Genomic DNA, 19,888 nt, shown 5'->3' on the forward strand with positions numbered 1-19,888 from the left:
CCCTGTGACCCCTTTTTCTATTAGAGAATCATTGGAAGTCTGAGTTTATGGTCCCCACCAATAACATTTGCTGACATATTAATAACCTTTTACCGTGGGGCGATTACTGTAATATAGATTAAAAGTGTAATCAAGTTCATCGATTGCGGTAATTGTAATAAATCCATAGATATTCTGCAAAAGAAACTATAGCTACAATAGCTCCATTATTTTGATGCTCACCATACCAAACATCACCACTAGAGGTCTCCTCACAATATATTTTTCTAATTGCTGTTCTGGCTTTGGCCACCAGGGGCATAAGGAGAGGAAGCTGTTTTATTGCTCTGCGTTACGTCTCGTAACCTGACGTAATGTTAAGTAGCCATCTTAGCGCTCTCGCACTCATGGAAACGGCAGCCATGTTTCTACTCTCGTGTTACCGCGATACCGTTCCCCACCGGAAGTCCTACTCTTCACAAGGGGTTCCGGAGTCGGACATTTTGGAGGATTATGGCTGCCAGGAGCGGCTCAGGATTATTATCCCTACTGGGGATGATGGTTTTAATATCGGGGCAAATCCTGGTCGCTGTACAGTTCGCACAGGCTCACCAGCTTCGTTTCGTCACTGTGGTGAGTAAGGGAGGGGACGCCCGGCCGCCATTACCGGGGCTTTATAAAGAACCCGGAAGTGAGTTCGGAATGGGGGTCTGGACAGAGACTAGCAGATGAGGACGGGTTTTTTGTTTTGTTTACATTAAGTCGTTATGGAAATAAATCACAAATTACCAAATAAATAATTTCTAGAAAATAAACTCTAGGGTCGGGAGTATTGGACTGGGCCGTGGTCTATAGATTTCCATATAATTCAGTTCATAGCAACTTTTTGTGCCAACTGATTCTGTCGTCACATCTCATAGAAATCAATGGAAATTTTACGCGACATCCAACTCCTTAGCTGGTCGCCATTGTAACCTGTACGTGAGAGGAGTGGTGCAACTTTAATTTTTCCCTCTTCGCCTTCCAAGAGCCTTAACTTTTTATTTCTGTGTTGATATAGCCGTAAGAGCGCTTTTTTTTTTTTGCGGTAGGACTTCACAGCACCGTTAGGCCCCATGCACACGAACGTGCTTTTGCGACCGTAATTCCCCTGAAAATCCACGGGACAATTGTGGCCCCATTCATTCCTATGGGACCATGCCCGCGACCGTGATTTTCACGGTCCGTGCATGGCCCCGGAGCCCGGACCGCAGAAAGAACGGGCGAGCCGACCGCAAATCACGGTCCATGAACATGGCCGCGGCCATTATTTTCAATGAGCCTGACCCACAGAACACGGCCGTAATAAGGCATGTCCTTTCTTTCTGCGGTCCAGGCTCCCGGGCCATGCATGGCCCCATAGAAATGAATGGGGCCGCAACTCTCCCGTGGATTTTCGGGGTAATTGCGGCCGCAAAAGCACGTTCGTGTGCATGAGGCCTAAGACTTAGCTGGGGACTTGTAGATCTGATCTTCTGATCCCCTGTACAATACACTGCACTACTTAGGTAGTGTATTGTAACTGTCTTCCTTCATCTATTAGGCTTCCGTACCTGGCCGACCCGGAAGCCGTTGCTAGGCTTCCTGGTTGCCATAGCAACCATCGGCACCCGCAATCTCTCATGGGTACAGAGGGAGCCCCTCTCCTCTGTCACCCACTTAGATGCGGCAGTCGCTATTGGCTGCCACATTTAGGGGTTAAACGGCTGCGATCGATGGTTGCCGACATTGCAGCGGGATGTCAGCTGTATATTACAACTGACACCCTGCTGAAGACGAAGCGAACACAGCTCCTGCGACTGCTTCATGTACAGGGCGTGACTGTACGCCCTATTCCTGGAATGTACTGTTAAACAGGACGTACAGTCACGCCCATGTGCGGGAAGGAGTTAAACCACTGAATCACTTGCATAATATACTGCAATACTAATGTATTAGGCCCCATGCACAAGACCGTAGAACTTGTGCGTAATTGCGGTTCGCAATTACGGACCAATTCACTTCTATTGACCGCGGATACCTTCCCATGTTTTTGCGGGAAGGTTTACAGGCCTATCTTTTGCTTTTTACGGTCCGTGCTCCCATACTTTGTACAACTACAACTCCCAGCATGCTGGTTATTTTGCAGCATCTCGAGAGCCACAAATTGAGAACTATGGTATGTGTTGTACAGGATGCGTCAGAGAAAACTAAAGCAAAAAAACATGGCTTCCTCTTCATGCATCATAAAAACCAAAAAAACTGGATCCAATAAATGGGTTTAAAACGTTGGGACAGATCCATTAAATGGATCCCTAAAAAAAACAAAACACATGGGCCAATGTGATGTGAATAGAGCCAGAGTAAAGCTCTCCGTCAGGAGACATTTCGGGCGTTTTAGCCCCGAATTATGTCCGAAAATGCGGCTCAAAAGTGTCGGCAAACATCTGCCCATTCATTTGAATGGGTCTTACGATGTTCTGTGCCCACGGTAATTTTTTTTTACGCGCCGCTGTCAAAAGGCGGCGCGGAAAAAAGACGCCCGCGTCAAAGAAGTGCCTGTCACTTCTTCAGACGTAAATGGAGCCGTTTCCCATGGACTCCATGGAAAAACAGCTCCAATTAGACCGTAATGGACGCAGCGAAAGACGCCTGCACATGCCATTACGGCTGAAATTACGGTGCCATTTTCTCCTGAAAACAGGACCGTAATTTCAGCTGTAACGGACGCTGCCGTGTGAACATACCCTCATTAAGGCCGAAGTTCACATCTGTGTTCAGGTTTCCGTTGTCCTTCTCCGTCATAGGAGCAGAACAACGAAAATACCGGCAGCTCGGGATCCGTTGCATGACGGAAACCAATGGAACCCATTGACTTTAATGGTCACTGTTGGGTCTCTGTCATGGTTTCCCTAATTTTGCCAGACGTAATAGCGCAGCAATCTGTAACGGAGCCTCCAACGCAGACGTGAACAGCCCCAAATATGGCAAAAGCCATTCTTTTCAATGAAATGACTCCTCATGGTCTCTACCACGCACTTGTAGCTACCACACGGAGGGTTAAAATTGAACTGACCATTCATTCATCCGCCTGTAATTTTGACATCTCAAATTAAAGATCGTGACAAAAACGCTAAATCCAAACGGTAGAAAAAGACAAAATAAACACAAGGGCCAATTGTACCATAATCGACGTCTGTTGGTTACCGGTCATTCTTGGCTGACAGGTGGAACATCATGTAATTCTATTAGTTTGGGTCATTAGACTTGCGGTCAGTCCAGGGTTCTCCGCCATAACATGGACACAGAGATGCGCCCGCATTACACCCTTGAGAAGCTGTTTTATGGCTGCCTGTACACCTTCTATACAAACTGATGAATTTATGTCTTTTTTCCACTTTGTGTTTTTTGTCATCACACCCTTACACTATGACAACAAAACACATCTGCATTATGGTTTCTGTCTATAAACAACGCAGTGCGGGATCCATCGTACGATGAATATCACCGGCGCTCGACGGACCTCCTTAGACTTATAATTCTTAGGGTAAGTTCACACAGAGCGGATACGCTGCCCGCAGGGAATTCCGGCCGAAAAAACGCACCAAATTAGCCCGGAGTGTCCAAAAAAAATGTATATACTTACCATGGCGACGTGTCCTCGGACGTTCTGCAGCCCTGGGATGATGTTTCACCGAAGGTCAATTTCTGAGCTTTTTTCCGCTTATTGTTTACGCAGCGTGTGGATGAGAATTATTCAGTTCTCATCCGCTTTGCTGCTACTGTATTATGCTGCGGATTTTCCATTGCGGAGAATCCGCAGTATTTACGCTACGTGTGCGCTCACCCTTAGGCCGGGTTTACATGAGCATGTGCGTTTTGCACACGCAAAAAACGCGTTTGACATCTCCGTGTGTCTTCATCATATGATGCGTGGCTGCGTGATTTTCGCGCAGCAGCCATCATTATGACACTCCGTTTGGATGTTTGTAAACAGAAAAACACGTGGTGCTTTTCTGTTTTCATTCATCCTTTACAGTGCTGTTGCGCGAATCACGCGCGTCCCACGGAAGTGCTTCCGTGTGGTGCGCGTGATTTTCACGCACCCATTGACTTCAAATATAGGACGTGTCGTGCGTTTCACGCAGCGGACATACGCTGCGTGAAAATCACGCACCTGTCTGCACGGCCCCATAGACTAATATAGGTCCGTGCGACACGTGTGAAAATCGCGCGCGTCGCACGGACATATAACACACTCGTGTAAATGAGCCCTTACTGTGACGAAGTAAGGAATCTGATGTAGGCTTTGAATGAATCCTTCAATGCAGATGTGAACGGTGTCTTATATCTCTGTTGAAATCTGCTATATCGCCACCTTTGCTTACTTTTTATTCTCCGTGCAATGATGTTTGGATTTCTGGCGTCCACAATGCAAAGCACTACCGTAATAATAACTCGTACTATGTTCTATCTTTTGTGGTTTTCTAAGTATTGATCTGTGGTTTGATATAAAATGGTTTATTTTCCAGGTGTATCGGCACGGTGACCGGTCTCCAGTGAGGGCTTATCCTAAAGATGTGCATCAGGAGAGTGCCTGGCCTCAGGGATTTGGGCAGCTCACACAGGTGGGATTGGCTCTCATCAATCATTTGTTTTGAATCTACACTTTTGGAGCAATATTCATGGAGTTTTTCGGAGAGATAAAATTGACGGCCTATCAGGATAAGCTATTAAAGGGGTTTTCCCATCAGGGACATTTATGACATATCCACAGGATATGTCAGATAGATGGGGGTCCCACCTCTGGGTACCGCACCTATCTGTAGAACAGGGCCCCCTAAACCCTGTTCTAGCACTCTGTCTTCTGGCTGACGCGTGTGATTCCCGAACATGTATAAGAAAACAGCGTAGCTCGCTGAGCTAAGCTGTTTCCGTAAGTCCCATAGTAGTGAATAGCAGTTACAGAAGTAGCGTAGCAGGCGAGCTATGCTGTTTCCGTAACTACCATTCAGTTCTATGGGACTTACGGAAGCAGCGTAGTTCAGCGAGCTACGCTGTTTCCTAATTCATGATTAAGCAGCGTGAGCAATGAAGGGGGAGCAAGAGTGCCAAGGCTTCTTTTAAAAAAGCTGATTAGCGGGGGGTGCCGAGAGTCAGACCCAACTCTTGCGGAGAGTCAGGTCATTTATTATATAACCTGGTTTCATTATGCAAAATTTGGTTTTAAATATTTTCTAATTACATGTATTTACTAAAATATATTTTTTAAGGGGTTAATATTTTTCTTTTAATGGGTAAACTTTCAGAAAATGTGTGACATGTCAGAAGTTTTGATTGGAGGGGGTCCGAGCACTGAGACCCCCACCGATCCCTAAAAGGAAGCTGCAAAAGCGCTCTGGTGAGCGCTGAGCCGCTTGGTTCCTGATCGGCTTTCTGAGAAAACAAAGTGGTTCAGCGCTCACCCAAGCGCTTCTGCCGCTTTGTTTCGGCGATCGGTAGTGGTCACTATGACATGTCGGAAGTTTTCTGAAACTTTAGTTGTCCTTTTAAATAAAACAGGTACTTTAAAGCCTCTGAAAGGTAATCTTTAAGTCCTCGGTTGTCTCTCTAAACTGTCAGGGGGCGGAAGGAGCCCCTCTCGCTTTGCAATGCTGTGATCAAAAGCCGACATGCCATCACATAACAAGGATCACAGTACTGTAAATGTACAGGACTTGGCGCTAAGCATAGGCTCCCAGGGCCATAGATAAACAGCAGATGGAACCAATAGGGTAAAGCTCCTCAATGGGGTCACTGGCGAAATGTCCGTTACCGTGATCACTACTTTATCTCACATCTCTCCAGTTCAGAAACGTTTACCTGTATATGCCTGGATGATATTAGGCCTGGATGATATTAGGCCTGGATGATATTAGGCCTGGATGATATTAGGCCTGGATGATATTAGGCCTGGATGATATTCGGCCTGGATGATATTCGGCCTGGATGATATTCGGCCTGGATGATATTCGGCCTGGATGATATTCGGCCTGGATGATATTCGGCCTGGATGATATTCGGCCTGGATGATATTCGGCCTGGATGATATTCGGCCTGGATGATATTCGGCCTGGATGATATTCGGCCTGGATGATATTAGGCCTGGATGATATTAGGCCTGGATGATATTAGGCCTGGTTGATATTAGGCCTGGTTGATATTAGGCCTGGATGATATTAGGCCTGGATGATATTAGGCCTGGATGATATTAGGCCTGGATGATATTAGGCCTGGATGATATTAGGCCTGGATGATATTAGGCCTGGATGATATTAGGCCTGGATGATATTAGGCCTGGATGATATTAGGCCTGGATGATATTAGGCCTGGATGATATTCGGCCTGGATGATATTCGGCCTGGATGATATTCGGCCTGGATGATATTCGGCCTGGATGATATTCGGCCTGGATGATATTAGGCCTGGATGATATTAGGCCTGGATGATATTAGGCCTGGTTGATATTAGGCCTGGATGATATTAGGCCTGGATGATATTAGGCCTGGATGATATTAGCAGTAGCTTTTCTAGTTTAATGACCTTTCTAGATTCCGTTCTCCACAGTAAATGTAACATATATAATTATTTTTTTATAGATTGGGATGGAACAGCACTGGGACTTGGGACAGGCCCTGCGAGCACGATACAAAGGATTCTTGAACGAGTCGTACGACAGACATGAGGTAATTGCTCTTATCAGGATCTAACGGAAATCTTTGCTACATGACCTTTATAAGTCTGTTCCGTCACAGCACAGATACAGCGTTTGGCATCGTGTCACAACATCATGGCTCCTTCTATTTGTTTCCTGTCCCTGCTCAGATCTATGTAAGGAGCACAGATGTGGATCGCACACTAATGAGCGCGGAGGCAAACTTGGCCGGTCTGTACCCACCTGCGGGCTCTCAGATCTTCCAACCAAATATCTCCTGGCAGCCAATCCCAGTGCACACTGTACCAGATTCTGAGGAGCGGGTAAGTTACCAGTTTACTGACAGTATATAAACATGTATAGCATTTTCCTGGCACCTTGATGTAAATATAACTGCCATGTAAACACACAGTCCAGGCACAACATTGGCATCTGAATACTTCTTACTGCATAGGTTCATATAATTAAAGTGGTTTTCCGGGCTAATGCAAACGAAAAGTGCCTGTATGTGTCTGAATGGTCACCAGGTGATGCCACCTTGGCTCCGAATCTGTTTTTATTCTGCCAGGGCTTTCTGTGGGCAGGATTACCATGTAAAAGACTACAGTTCCCATAATTCCTCTTCTAGACATTTCCTATATTTATAACGACCTGCATGACCCTCTATTAAAAGGTGCAAGGTAATTCTGTAATTACTCAGTCTTAAAGAGACTCTGTCACTAGTTTAGTAATGCCCTATCTCCTAGCTAATCTGATAGGCATGGTCACACTGATAATGATAGTGAAAATTGTATCCCAAAAAGTTTATTATTTTAAAAGTTATGATCTTTTTATAAATATGCAAATGAGGCTATACTAGACAAGTGGGAGGTAACAGCAGCGATTTTCCTGAGGTGGAGCCTCCTCACAGCCTCTGACGCTGTCCAATCAGCATGAAGCTGCTTCACACAGTGTGAGAGAGTGAGGCTGGAGGGAAGGGAGATCACTTCAAACAGCCATATCTCCAGCTGGGGACCACCTAGGACAGAGCTTCCGGTGACATCTGAAAGATGAGATTCTAATCTTTCATATGACACCAGGTCACATCGTAGTTCTAGCTGTGAAACAAACGGAGGTATCACCAGTTGAATACACAGTCGGGAATGGAAGCTCTATACTAGATGATCAGGCTGTGTTGCTGGGCTGGGAAGAGGAGAAGCTGTATGACGCTGACTGGATATCGTCATACAGAAAACATTACACCGCCCAGAGTGAAAAGAGTCACCTCCTATTTGGCAAGTATAGCCACATTAACATATTTAGAAAAATGCTCATAAATTTGCAAATAATAAAAGTTTTTGAAAAAACTCACACTGTAGTTATCAGCATCACAGCGCCTATTAGATTAGTGAGGAGATAGGGAATTAATAAACTAGTGACAGATACAAAATCTCGCGAGATTACGGAGGTAAACGAGATTTCGTATCCGTTGCTGTAAATCTCACAGAAAAGAGTCAGAAGTGTCAGGATTCTGAGTACACATGACGTCCAGGCTGGATGGTCATGTGTATTCATTATCAGGACACTGGATTAATGTTAATCAAGCAGAATCGCTGTGTATGTGGCTGCAGATCATGTTCTAGTAAGACCGCGATTCTGCTGTCTAAATGAATGGAGAGGAGTGCATGATGCCGATTGGTCAGCGTCATACACTCCTCTGTACAACGCCCACTTGGTCGAAAGTAAAAATACGCCCACTTGGGCATTAAGAAACTCATTAGCATAAACCAAAATCGCTCCTAACGTTGTGAAAAAAGATCGTTTTTTTTAAATAAAAAGCATTACTGTCACCTACATTACAGCGCCGACCTCCTTATATAGGAGACAGGACACTTATAATGTGGTGACAGAGCCTCTTTAACACACAACACAGGCTCTGCTACTAACACTGCACTATCTGCTGCCCAGCAAGTCCAAAGGCCCTTTTACACCGGCCGACACTCGGAACATCGTTGATTGGTGCTCGCTTGCTCCTGTCACACGGAGCTATGGATGGGGAAGAGCGGTCGTTACTCTGATCGCTCGTCCCCATCCATCATTATGTCGGCAGCGCATCTGCCCGATAATCGTCCGTGTACCCCCTTAATACCATCCATCCAGAGACAGGGAAGGAGGCGGGAAAGCAGGGAGCAGTGGAGATAAGAGGCATGTAATGTGATGTCCTATATTTTAAGGAGGGGGGAGAGGAGAGATAACTACCTGTTCATCATACAAGACATCAAACAAGCAGGAGGTAAATACCAGTAGCATGGTCATGTGACTATTTACAGAGACATTTCAGCTACAGACAGCACATTAGTAAATGACAAATCTTACTGCAGTTAATCCAATTGCAAATAAAAGGCCGGATAACACCTTTAAAGGGAACCCGTCACTATGAAAGGTTGCATTTTATATGAGTGAATCTGTAAACTGAACTTGTGGGCACAACTCCAGCCTTAAGTTTAGCATCATTAGGTTATCTTACAAACATAATAAATGTATAGGTGCCAATCCTCCTGACAGGTTTCCTTTAAGGGCTTTAGTTGTATTGGTTTTAGCCACTGACACGATTTTGTTTGGTTTTGTTTCAGCTTTTAAAGTTTCCAATTATCTCTTGTCCAAAATATCACAAGTTGCAAGAAGAGACGCGGCACTCTCCTGAATATGTGAACAAGACCAGAGACAATATGGTAAAATAAACAGAGTAAGGCCCTGTTCACATCTGCGTGATTAGGCTCCATTAGGGGAATTGGTCGCAGATTCCGTCGTTTTTGCCAGACAAAATAGCGCAACATGCAACGGAAACCTGAGGGAACCCATTAAAGTCAACGGGTGCCGTTGGGCGCGGTTAGTTTCCGTCAGGCGAAGGATCCAGTACTTCCTGTATTCTCATTCTTCTGCCTCTATGATGGAGCAAAACAACGGAACTCAAAACGCAGATGTGAACTCAACCTAAGGCCTCATGCACACGACCGTAAAAACTCCCGTTATTACGGGTCGTAATTACGACCCCTAATAACAGGCTCATAGACTTCTATTGGCGACGGGTGCCTTCCCGTTTTCTCACGGGAAGGTGCCCGTGCCGTTGAAAAAGATAGAACATGTCCTATTTCAGGCCGTAATAACGGCACGGACAGTCCATAGAAGTCTATGGAGCTCTCGTAATGACGGGTGGCTACATGTGTGCACCCGTCATTACGGCAGCGTTGCTAAGCGACGTCAGTAAATAGTCACTGTCCAGGGAGCTGAAAGAGTTAACTGATCGGCAGTAACTCTTTCAGCACCCTGGACAGTGACTACCGATCAGTATAAACCTGTAAAAAATAAAAGACGTTCATACTTACCGACAACTTCCTGCTTCCTCCAGTCCGGTCTCCCGCCCGTTGCCTTGGTGACGCGTCCCTCTCGACATCCGGCCCGACGTCCTGGATGACGTTTCAGGCCATGTGACCGCTGCAGCCAATCACAGGTCAATCACAGGCTGCAGCGGTCACATGGACTGCCGCGTCATCCAGGGATGTCGGGCTGGATGTGAAGAGAGGGACGCATCACCAAGACAACGGCCGGGTAAGTATGAATTTCTTTAACTTTTATTACAGAAAGGGCTGTCCCTTCTCTCTATCCTGCACTGATAGAGAGAAGGGGCTGCCGATTAGTGCAGTGCTATTTTGCCGCCAAAACCGTGCTCGTAAATACGGGTGGAATACGTGTGACACCGGACCCGTATTTACGCCAGTATTTACGGGTGGGAAAAAATACGGTCGTGTGCATGAGGCCTTAGGCTCAGGTTTTAGAGCCAATCACAGGAGTGGATACAAAAGAAAGGAGATGCATCAGTCTTTTCTTTATACCTTTTATTCCTTATCCACTTCCAGCTTTTTTTTTAAACTCGTTTTATTGAAGGAGGTACATAAACACAAATGGTAAAAGACACTTCTGGGCCCCCGCGCAGCGGACATGCCCAACAGAAATACAAAAGTGCGTGTTACAATATCATGTTAGCAATGCATGGCATTACAATCAATCTCAAACTTATACAAGAAATAAACTGAAACCTAGTATATAAAACATATCACATACATCCACAGTGCATGACATTCCGTACCACTTCCAGCTTTGGCTCAAAAAACTGCATCAAAACTGTGTGTCTGACTCTGGCCTAACTGCGTTATTCCAGTCAATCCAGTGCTTTATGCGAACACTTCCTTTATATTCAATAGGATTTTATGCAGATGGTGGCCAATAAAACTGGATTGACAGACTGCTCATTAGAATCTGTATGGACGATCTCCGACATCTTCTTCTGCGAGGTTAGTAATTTGGCGTCCGGCATCTCTCATGACATCACATGGACCACTGACGTGACATGGTAATTCCATTAGTTCTTGATGCCAGATAAGAGATTTTGGCAGTGAATCGAGGAAGCCTTTTCATTCTTATGGATAACCTAAAGGTAATCTCGTAAATGAGTCAATGAAAATTATAATCCCAACGCTTTATTCTAAAATGTACACGAATGTGTAATTTAAAGAGGATCTCCACCGAAGTTTAAGAAAAATATGTGATGACGGATGACATGGCTTGTCTGACAGACTGCTCTTCCCCCTTCTCTTGTGTCAGAACAGTGCCAATCCAGCTTTCAGTCACATTTGACAGTCTGGTTGCTAGGGATTTAGTGCCTAACATCCACTTTTCATTTGGGTTGTCATCTAAGATGTCCCTAGCGACCAGTCTGTCTCAGATTATACCAGTCTTCAGATTAAGACAGAATTGTCTCTATGATTAGAACAGAGAAGTGGCAAGGAGACTTGGCGGGACTTACCTGTCAGGTTAAAGGAGTTTTCCAAGATTTTCCATCCCCGGGACCACCAATCGGCAGAAGAAAGGGGCAGTGGCGCTCACTTGAGTGCCACAGACTCTTCACTGCAGTACCTGACACAATGACACGCTTGTGGCTGTGTCTGGTACTGCCGGAAAACCCTTCTAACAATATTTTTGTAAAAATAGTTTGGTTAGATTTAGGTGGAGGACCTCTTTTAAAGGGTTCCTGTCCAGGTAACTAGACCCCCACTGTTCGCTAGAATGAAGGGTCAGAATCGCTGAGTGATGTGCCTCTTCATGTCCGATCACATTTTTGGCTCTCCTTGAAAAATGATGTATGGGTAAGGGTATGGGTATGGGTAATAGTAAGTATACAGCCCGTACACTGCTAACGCCGCATCTCCCACAAAAGCTATAAATGCTTCTGCCCCTTTCGTCTCCACGATCAGTGGGGTTCCCAGCGCCTGCACTATGACATGGCTGAACGTTTTATAAAAGGACGGTAACCCTAGAATCAACATTTCTCATTTTTTTTATGTAGTCGAAGCATAACCTGAGCCTCCCCTCCTGGGCAACAAAAGATGTGTTGGCACGACTGGTCGATTTAAAGGATTTCAGCTTCAGGTTCCTCTTTGGGATCATTGAACAGGAGCAGAAAGCGCGTTTGCAAGGAGGTAAGAAAGGAACCGCTGTACGACAGCAAGCATCATTTAGTTTTGTAAACTTCCTAGTAAGGTCTATGGAGAGGGGCTGTCCAGCTAGGCATGACCCGCTGTAACCACAACAGTCTGTAATGTGGCGCAAAAGTGGGACGGTGGAATTCCTGCTCCCCTTCCATGTAAAATGATGGTGCTCCGTGCAGTCATATATGGCGTGATTTGTCACAACATGTCACTTGCGCTTCCTCTTTGTCACTTTGCTGCTGTATTAGTGATTTTTAGGTTACGTCCCTTGTTTTGTGCAGGTGTGTTGGTGGCTCAGATCCTGAAGAATATAACAGCGGCTACACAGAATGCTACCAATGGCCTGAAGTTCATTGCGTACTCAACAGTAAGTGATGATAAATGGCGGCTTCCTGTACAATCACATGACCAGAATGACTGGTTTGCCTCTTACTGGACCCTGTTTAGGTAACTACAGTCTTATTTATAACTTCAGTAAAATACTGAGCTCTCTTGCACAGTACAACCACAGTAAGTAAAAAAAAAATGTCAGAGCATTGTTAGGCCCTGTTCACACACAGTTTTTTTGCAGGCAGAAAATTCTGGCAGTAAAAATCAGCTCTTTTTTGTTTTTGTTTTTTATAAAGTGGTTTTGCATCACAAGCATTTTGAAGCGTATTTTGCCACGTTTTTTTACCTCTTCAACAGGCAAAGGAAAAACCATGAGCGGTTTTTGCCATAAAACAGTCTACAGTCCTCATTGTCCCCTATCTCTTCCCTCTCCTGTCCCAATCTGGCTGCCAAACTTTACAATAACACTCTCAAAAATGCATTGGATGAAGCAGCCCCCCCTACACTCCGAACCACCCGACAAAGACGACGACAACCCTGGCACACGCCTCAATCCCGCTTTCTTCAGCGGTGCTTGAGATGTACCGAACGACTGTGGAGAAAATCGCATTTGGCTGCAGACTTCCTCCATTACAAATTTATGCTCAAAACTTACAACTCTGCCCTTCACCGCGCCAAACAAGTCTACTTCACTTCTCTCATCTTCACACTATCTAACAATCCAAAACGCTTCTTTGATACTTTTCACTCCCTCCTTAGTCCTAAAGTGCAGACGCTGATCACGGATCTTAGTGCTGAAGACCTGGCCAATTATTTTAAAGTTAAAATTGACAACATCCGGCATGATATTATCTCCCGGTCCCCGAGTAACATCGATCCCCTTCCCTCCCGCACTCCCTCTTCTTCACTCTCAGCATTTGACCCAATAACTGAAGAAGAAGTCTCGAGGCTCCTCTCTTCTTCTCATCCTACTACCTGCCCTAGTGACCCTATCCCCTCACACCTCCTCCAGTCCCTCTCCCCGGCTGTCACTGGTCACCTGACTAACATATTTAAAGAGGCTCTGTCACCAGATTTTGCAACCCCTATCTGCTATTGTAGCAGATCGGCGCTGCAATGTAGATTACAGTAACGTTTTTATTTTTAAAAAACGAGCATTTTTGGCCAAGTTATGACCATTTTTGTAGTTATGCAAATGAGGCTTGCAAAAGTCCAAGTGGGTGTGTTTAAAAGTAAAAGTCCAAGTGGGCGTGTATTATGTGCGTACATCGGGGCGTTTTTAATACTTTTACTAGCTGGGCGCTCTGAAGAGAAGTATCATCCACTTCTCTACAGAACGCCCAGCTTCTGCCAGATCACGCTGTGACGTCACTCACAGGTCCTGCATCGTGTCGGACACATCGGCACCAGAGGCTACAGTTGATTCTGCAGCAGCATCAGCGTTTGCAGGTAAGTAGCTACATCGACTTACCTGCTAACGCCGATGCTGCTGCAGAATCAACTGAAGCCTCTGGTGCCGATGTGTCCTCGCTCGTCCGACACGATGCAGGACCTGTGAGTGACGACACAGCGTGATCTCTGGAGAACACGGCTGTGTCTGCACTGCCAGAAGCTGGGCGTTCTGAAGAGAAGTGGATGATACTTCTCGTCAGAACGCCCAGCTAGTAAAAGTAGTAAACACGCCCCGATGTACGCACATAATACACGCCCAGTTGGACTTGTACTTTTAAACACACCCACTTGGACTTTTGCAAGCCTCATTTGCATAACTACAAAAATGGTCATAACTTGGCCAAAAATGCTAGTTTTTTAAAAATAAAAACGTTACTGTAATCTACATTGCAGCGCCGATCTGCTGCAATAGCAGATAGGGGTTGCAAAATCTGGTGACAGAGCCTCTTTACCCTCTCTCTTTCCTCTGGTATCTTTCCCTCCGCTTTAAAAAACATGCCATTATAAACCCATTATTGAAAAAACCAACTCTTGACCCATCCAGCGCTGCCAACTACCGACCAGTCTCTAATCTGCCCTTCATCTCCAAACTCCTGGAACGCTTGGTCTACTCTCGCCTTATCCGCTATCTCTCTGCTAACTCCATTCTTGACCTCTTACAATCTGGTTTCCGCACTCTACACTCCACAGAAACTGCCCTTACTAAAGTCTCAAATGATCTCTTGGCGGCTAAATCGGACGGTAAATCCTCTCCTGATTCTTTTGGATCTCTCTGCAGCCTTTGACACTGTAGACCACAAACTCCTACTTAACATGCTCCACTCTATTGGCGTCAAGGACACGGCTCTCTCTTGGTTTTCCTCCCATCTCTCTGACCGCTCATTGAAATCAATAGGAGGCAATTTCGGACGTTTTTTGTGGACATTTCTGCGACAAAAAATGCGTCCGATAATCTCTGTGTGAACAGGGACTTAGGCTCTGTTCATACCACGTTTGTTGTGTAAGTGTTGCATATACGCCGGGAAAATCTCTGGATGTATAAAACTGTATGCCGTAAAATTCCCCAAAAATACGGAACTGCACGGTATACGTTATTTTGTATTGAAAAACATAGTTGACTACTCTTTCTAATACCATTAAAAAAAATTAGAGCGCTCAGACTTATCCCAGAAAGACATTTGGCATACATCCGGTCTGTTCTAGGCTATGGGTACGTTTAGGGTATACAATGGGAGCGTTACTATGTAGATAACGCCTCCTGCGAGCGCGGTGTTAACATAACCTAGGTGCTCCTGGCAGTAACTTCTAGGGTCTTCACGCTTTCATGACCAGTCTACTGCCGGTGTGATGAGGCCTGAAGATTGGGGGGTATCAGGAAATATATGGGGGCAATGCTCTAATGATGTTTCAGTCTAGACTTTCTTCTGTTTATGGCACGGCAGTAATGATTGCCCCCTATGTCTTTATTATAATACGGCATCAGTGAATCTAATACCAACACTTCCATTTTTCTTCAGCACGACACCACACTGGGCGCCCTACAGATGGCGCTGGACGTCTACAACGGAAAACAGGCTCCTTATGCTTCCTGCCATATATTCGAGCTGTATGAAGAGTCTCCTGGGTATGACTTTAGCATGACCAGTAATTTGCTTATATCAGGAGTCTGATTTTAGTTTATGAAATGACAACATTCCCCGCAGGGAATAGGTTTATGGAATGGTCTTCGCTAGTGAGACCCTTACCACATGACTGTCTCTGTGAGAACACTGAACCTGACTGAAATCGGAACAGGCAGTGTTGTCATGAGATCGGCACAGATCTTACAGCCTTTAGGCGTTTCATGTCACGTGCTGGTAACATAACGTAGAAGCCGAAAAAAAATAAATGTAATTTTCCTAAATGGTCTTTTCTATATTACCACTGTTTTTTCTCATTTAAAAGGTTGTCCAGGATAGGCAAAACATGGCTGCTTTCTTCCTAAAACAGTGCCCCACCTGTCCACAGGTTGTGTGTGGTATTGCTGCTGGGCACCAGTCACTTCAATGAAATTGAGCTGCATTACCAGACAGAACCATGGACAGGTGTGGCAGTGTTTTTGAAAGAAGCAGCCATGTATTTCTAACCCTTGACATCCCCTGTAAGGAATGTTACTAGACTTTTCATTGTTGTGTGTCGGTTGTCAGGATTTTGCTCATCATTCAAAGGCCTTTTTCTTCCTTTCCCCTTTCTGTTGTTTACGCTCGCCTTCCTTCTCCATGTCTATCATTTGATATATATATATATATATTTATTTTTTTTCTCCTACCAGAAACTTCACAGTCGAGATGTATTTTAGAAACGATAGCACACAGCAGCCCTTCCCCCTGACCATACCGGGCTGCGTGCACAGCTGCCCCTTAGAGAAGCTCCAGAACTTGTTGGATCGAGTCATTGCTAAAGACTGGGAGAAGGAGTGTCACATCTCCAGCCCGCGCAACGACACCGGTGAGGGATCTGTGCAGATACTTTCTGGTAATTTGCTGTAAATGCATTTACCTTGGCCACATAATAAATGAATGCAAGGCCTAAGGCCCCATGCACACGACAGCAAAAAACGGAGCCATTCACTTTCATTGAACACTGACACCTTTCCGTAGCACTACGGAAGGGTATCATTGCCGTTGAAAATGTTCCTGGAATTATGGAACATGTCCGTTCTATCGCATTTTGCAAGCCGTGCTCCCATACTTTGGATGGGAGCACGGCCCGAAAATGCAGCTGTCAGTCAGCGGCCGGCCGTGCCCGCAATCGCGGGCCGTGCTTGCGGGCACGGTCGTGTGCATGGGGCCTATGTAAGAAGAAAGTTGTTATGCCAGTCTATAATCTGTAGCTTGTCATTGTCACTATTCAAGTTAATGAGCAGGTACAATTGGATTAATAGGTACAAATGTACACGTATCTAAGGGCTCGTTCGTACTTTTAAAGGGTAACTAAACTTTCAACAAACTTCTGACATGTCATAGTGACATGTCAGAAGTTTTGATTGGTGGGGGTCCGAGCACTGAGACCCCCACCAATCGCTAAAACGAAGCTGCAGAAGCGCTCGTGTAAAGGTTCAAACGCTTCGTTTCTGTTCGGCTTTTTCCGGAAATCAATGTTGCGGAGGACGGACTCAATAGAATGTCTATGAGCCCGTACTCCTCCGATACATCGGCTTTCCGGAAAAAGACGGACAGAAACGAAGCGGCTGAACCTTTACACGAGCACTTCTGCCGCTTCGTTTTAGCAATTGGTGGGGATCTCAGCGATCGGACACTCACCCAATCAAAACTTCAGATATGTCAGAAGTTTGTTGGACGTTTAGTTACACTTTAAGCTCTGAATTCTGATAGAAGGATCCATTACCATTTTTAGAAGTCAAAAATCAATGAATGTCATTTATTGTATTTAACTCTTTCTTCGGTATGTCTGTTTTTAGGAAAGCTGGGTGACAACCAATATGGCAGTTGTTTTGATGCCGCCCAACTTTCCTAGAGGCCTGAAGGGCACATTTGCCTCGTTATGCAGTGAGGTTAAATAATTGCACAGCTAGATAAACTTGACATTTTATTATCTATTCCCTGCTTTATGGAGAAACTTGGGGGTTGGGAGTGTGGTACCCTAACCCTTCCTAATATGATATGAGGGACATATGAACCGTGCAGTTTTCTGACTTTGTCTTGCTTTGTTTGCAGAGGTCATCATTGGTCTTGTCGCCTGCGGATGTATCCTCTTCCTCCTCATCGTTCTGCTGCTCACAGTTCTTTTCCGACAGAAGTCTCAAACCATAGGATACCAGCATGTCCCAAATGTGGGGGAGGAACAGAGCTGATTGACTGTGCTCTGCCCCAGTACCCATGGCCTCGATGCCTCTTAATTGATGAGATCCCAGAAGAGGCATATAGGAATTTTTATTTTTTCTAAACAATATTTTAAAATTCTATTCTTTTAAACTTCCACATCTCAACGAAAGACGATCATTTTAAAAGATTAGAATGGGAACAAATCAATGCAGGCAATCTCATCGACGTAGCAATTGTGAGGAAACAAAATGACTTGTAAGAGTCTGCAGTAAAAATCTGATTCTGTCATGTGATTGGTAGAAAGCCAAGTGTCCAGCTGTCTGCTGGGGGTCTGTGTCATGTAGCTGTTTACTCTGGAACTAATGCGACTCCATCACAGGGCTGCAGGGGGCAGTCTCCTGGCTTCCCATACACAGACTGTTCATTGGACACATTTATTTGTGCTGTTTCATCATCATTTTCTGTGCTGGCCACAGAAGTGAATGGAGAGCGCTACAGTCCAGCATGTCCCGTTACTTCTCTCAGCGACCAGTGATCAGTTCATTGGGTTTTCTATAGGAAAATGTTGCTTTTCAGACTCGTCCTGTCCGTCTTCAGTTCTTACTGGGCTAGTTTTTTAACATGTGTTACATAGCCATATAAAATGTATCTTTAGTTTTGCTCGTCTAAGGCCTCATGCACACGGCCGTTTAAAAAAAAAAAATAGGACTTGTTCTATATTTTTCAACGGCACGGGCACCTTCCCATAAGCAAATGGGAAGGTACCCGTGGCCAATAGAAGTCTATGGGCCCGTAATTACGGGCGTTTTTTACGTTCGTGTGCATGGGGCCTTACCCATAGGGGGCAGTACATTCTATCGACAACACTAGGTACACTCTTAAAAGATGAGTTATACAACGCCATCCTGGCGTCCTAGCTAGAGACAGAGCCGCAGCAAAAGTTAAGGATTTCTATGTAACAATGCATTATTTTACAGAGGGTGGTGGGGGAGGGGATTGATTGCACTGTTTTTATTGACCTTTTTAGAAAACGTTTAATTTTTGTTTTTATGGGTTGATTGTTTTTATTTTGCATCCATCCGCCAAATGTTTTGGATAAACGTGATTGCGTTATGTCCCATCAAGTAACATCCGGTTGTTTTGTTTTTTATTCTGTTTGCAGTAATTTATACGGTAAATTTGCTTACTAATTCTATGACATTTATAAAAATTCATATAGTCCTGACATAGAAAAATGCATTTTGGCCAAGTCTTTTGAGATCTGCTCTTTTTGCATTCTTTCCCATTACTTGGAAGTCAACCATTTTCCAATATTTAAGGGGTACGATGCCTGCAGGGATGTCAACCGTTCCAGTGTAATGAGCAGAGCTGGTATAGCGGTGTACTACACCATTCTTGCTTCAACCGCATAACAAAATACACCCGATGCTAATTTCCTTGCGTTCAAAGAAATCTGACTCGTCATCATGCGCCCTCTGGTGGTGGCCGCTGTAACAATTTTTACATATTCGCAACTGTGTTATAATAGGATTCTCTCCATATGTTGTACTGCTAAATGTGTCACAAAATGATTGACTTTTTTTCTGTTTCATCGCCGCTGCGGTCCTGGTCACTTTAAATCGCTGTCATCTGAACAGCGGACGACTACTGTTTAGTTCATAGTGACCCTCTGTTAGCAAAACTGTCCTACTTGCCTGTAAATTGTACATTATGTACATCACTGACCTCATACAGGTGGGATTTTAGAGCTGTTGGACTGTTTATTTTGCACAATGATATTAATAGCTGTAACGTGTATGTTTTGTTTGTTTATCTAATGAGATAAATGGGACTTTTATCAAATAAAAATTTGAAGGATTGGGTTAAAGCGTCACGAGCTCATTTCCACAGCCATATTTTCCTTTAAAAGGATTTTTGGGTGAGTAACAAAAATCCGGTTTTCTTGTTATTGGGGGGGACACAGATAATGACCTTGGCACGTTTAAAAGCAGCCCCCGGGGTTGGAAACTAAGTGTGAGCGTGGTTCGTGCACAAAACCATGCAACAGAAAACAAGGTATTGGAGGA

General features: G+C 44.8%; 1 protein-coding gene across 3 annotated transcripts; it reads left to right on the plus strand.

The window, feature by feature from the left end:
• Window positions 1-444: 444 nt before the first annotated feature.
• Window positions 445-19,681, plus strand: ACP2 (acid phosphatase 2, lysosomal). Of its 3 annotated transcripts, none has more exons than XM_075837864.1 (11): window positions 445-612; window positions 4,530-4,625; window positions 6,636-6,722; window positions 6,862-7,014; window positions 9,304-9,402; window positions 10,933-11,022; window positions 12,075-12,207; window positions 12,498-12,583; window positions 15,516-15,622; window positions 16,310-16,512; window positions 17,715-19,681. In XM_075837864.1, the coding sequence occupies exons 1-11, from the start codon at window positions 493-495 to the stop codon at window positions 17,849-17,851; spliced, it is 1,311 nt and encodes a 436-aa protein (XP_075693979.1). In that variant the 5' UTR covers window positions 445-492; the 3' UTR covers window positions 17,852-19,681. The 3 variants fall into 3 exon arrangements, with proteins under 3 accessions (XP_075693979.1, XP_075693977.1, XP_075693978.1); XM_075837862.1 differs by having other exon boundaries at window positions 446-612; window positions 16,310-16,485; XM_075837863.1 differs by lacking the exon at window positions 445-612 and adding an exon at window positions 702-956.
• The last annotated feature ends 207 nt before the right edge of the window (window positions 19,682-19,888 follow it).

The sequence above is a fragment of the Rhinoderma darwinii genome, chromosome 9, assembly GCF_050947455.1.
Source record: "Rhinoderma darwinii isolate aRhiDar2 chromosome 9, aRhiDar2.hap1, whole genome shotgun sequence".
In the NCBI taxonomy this organism is placed as follows: domain Eukaryota; kingdom Metazoa; phylum Chordata; class Amphibia; order Anura; family Rhinodermatidae; genus Rhinoderma; species Rhinoderma darwinii.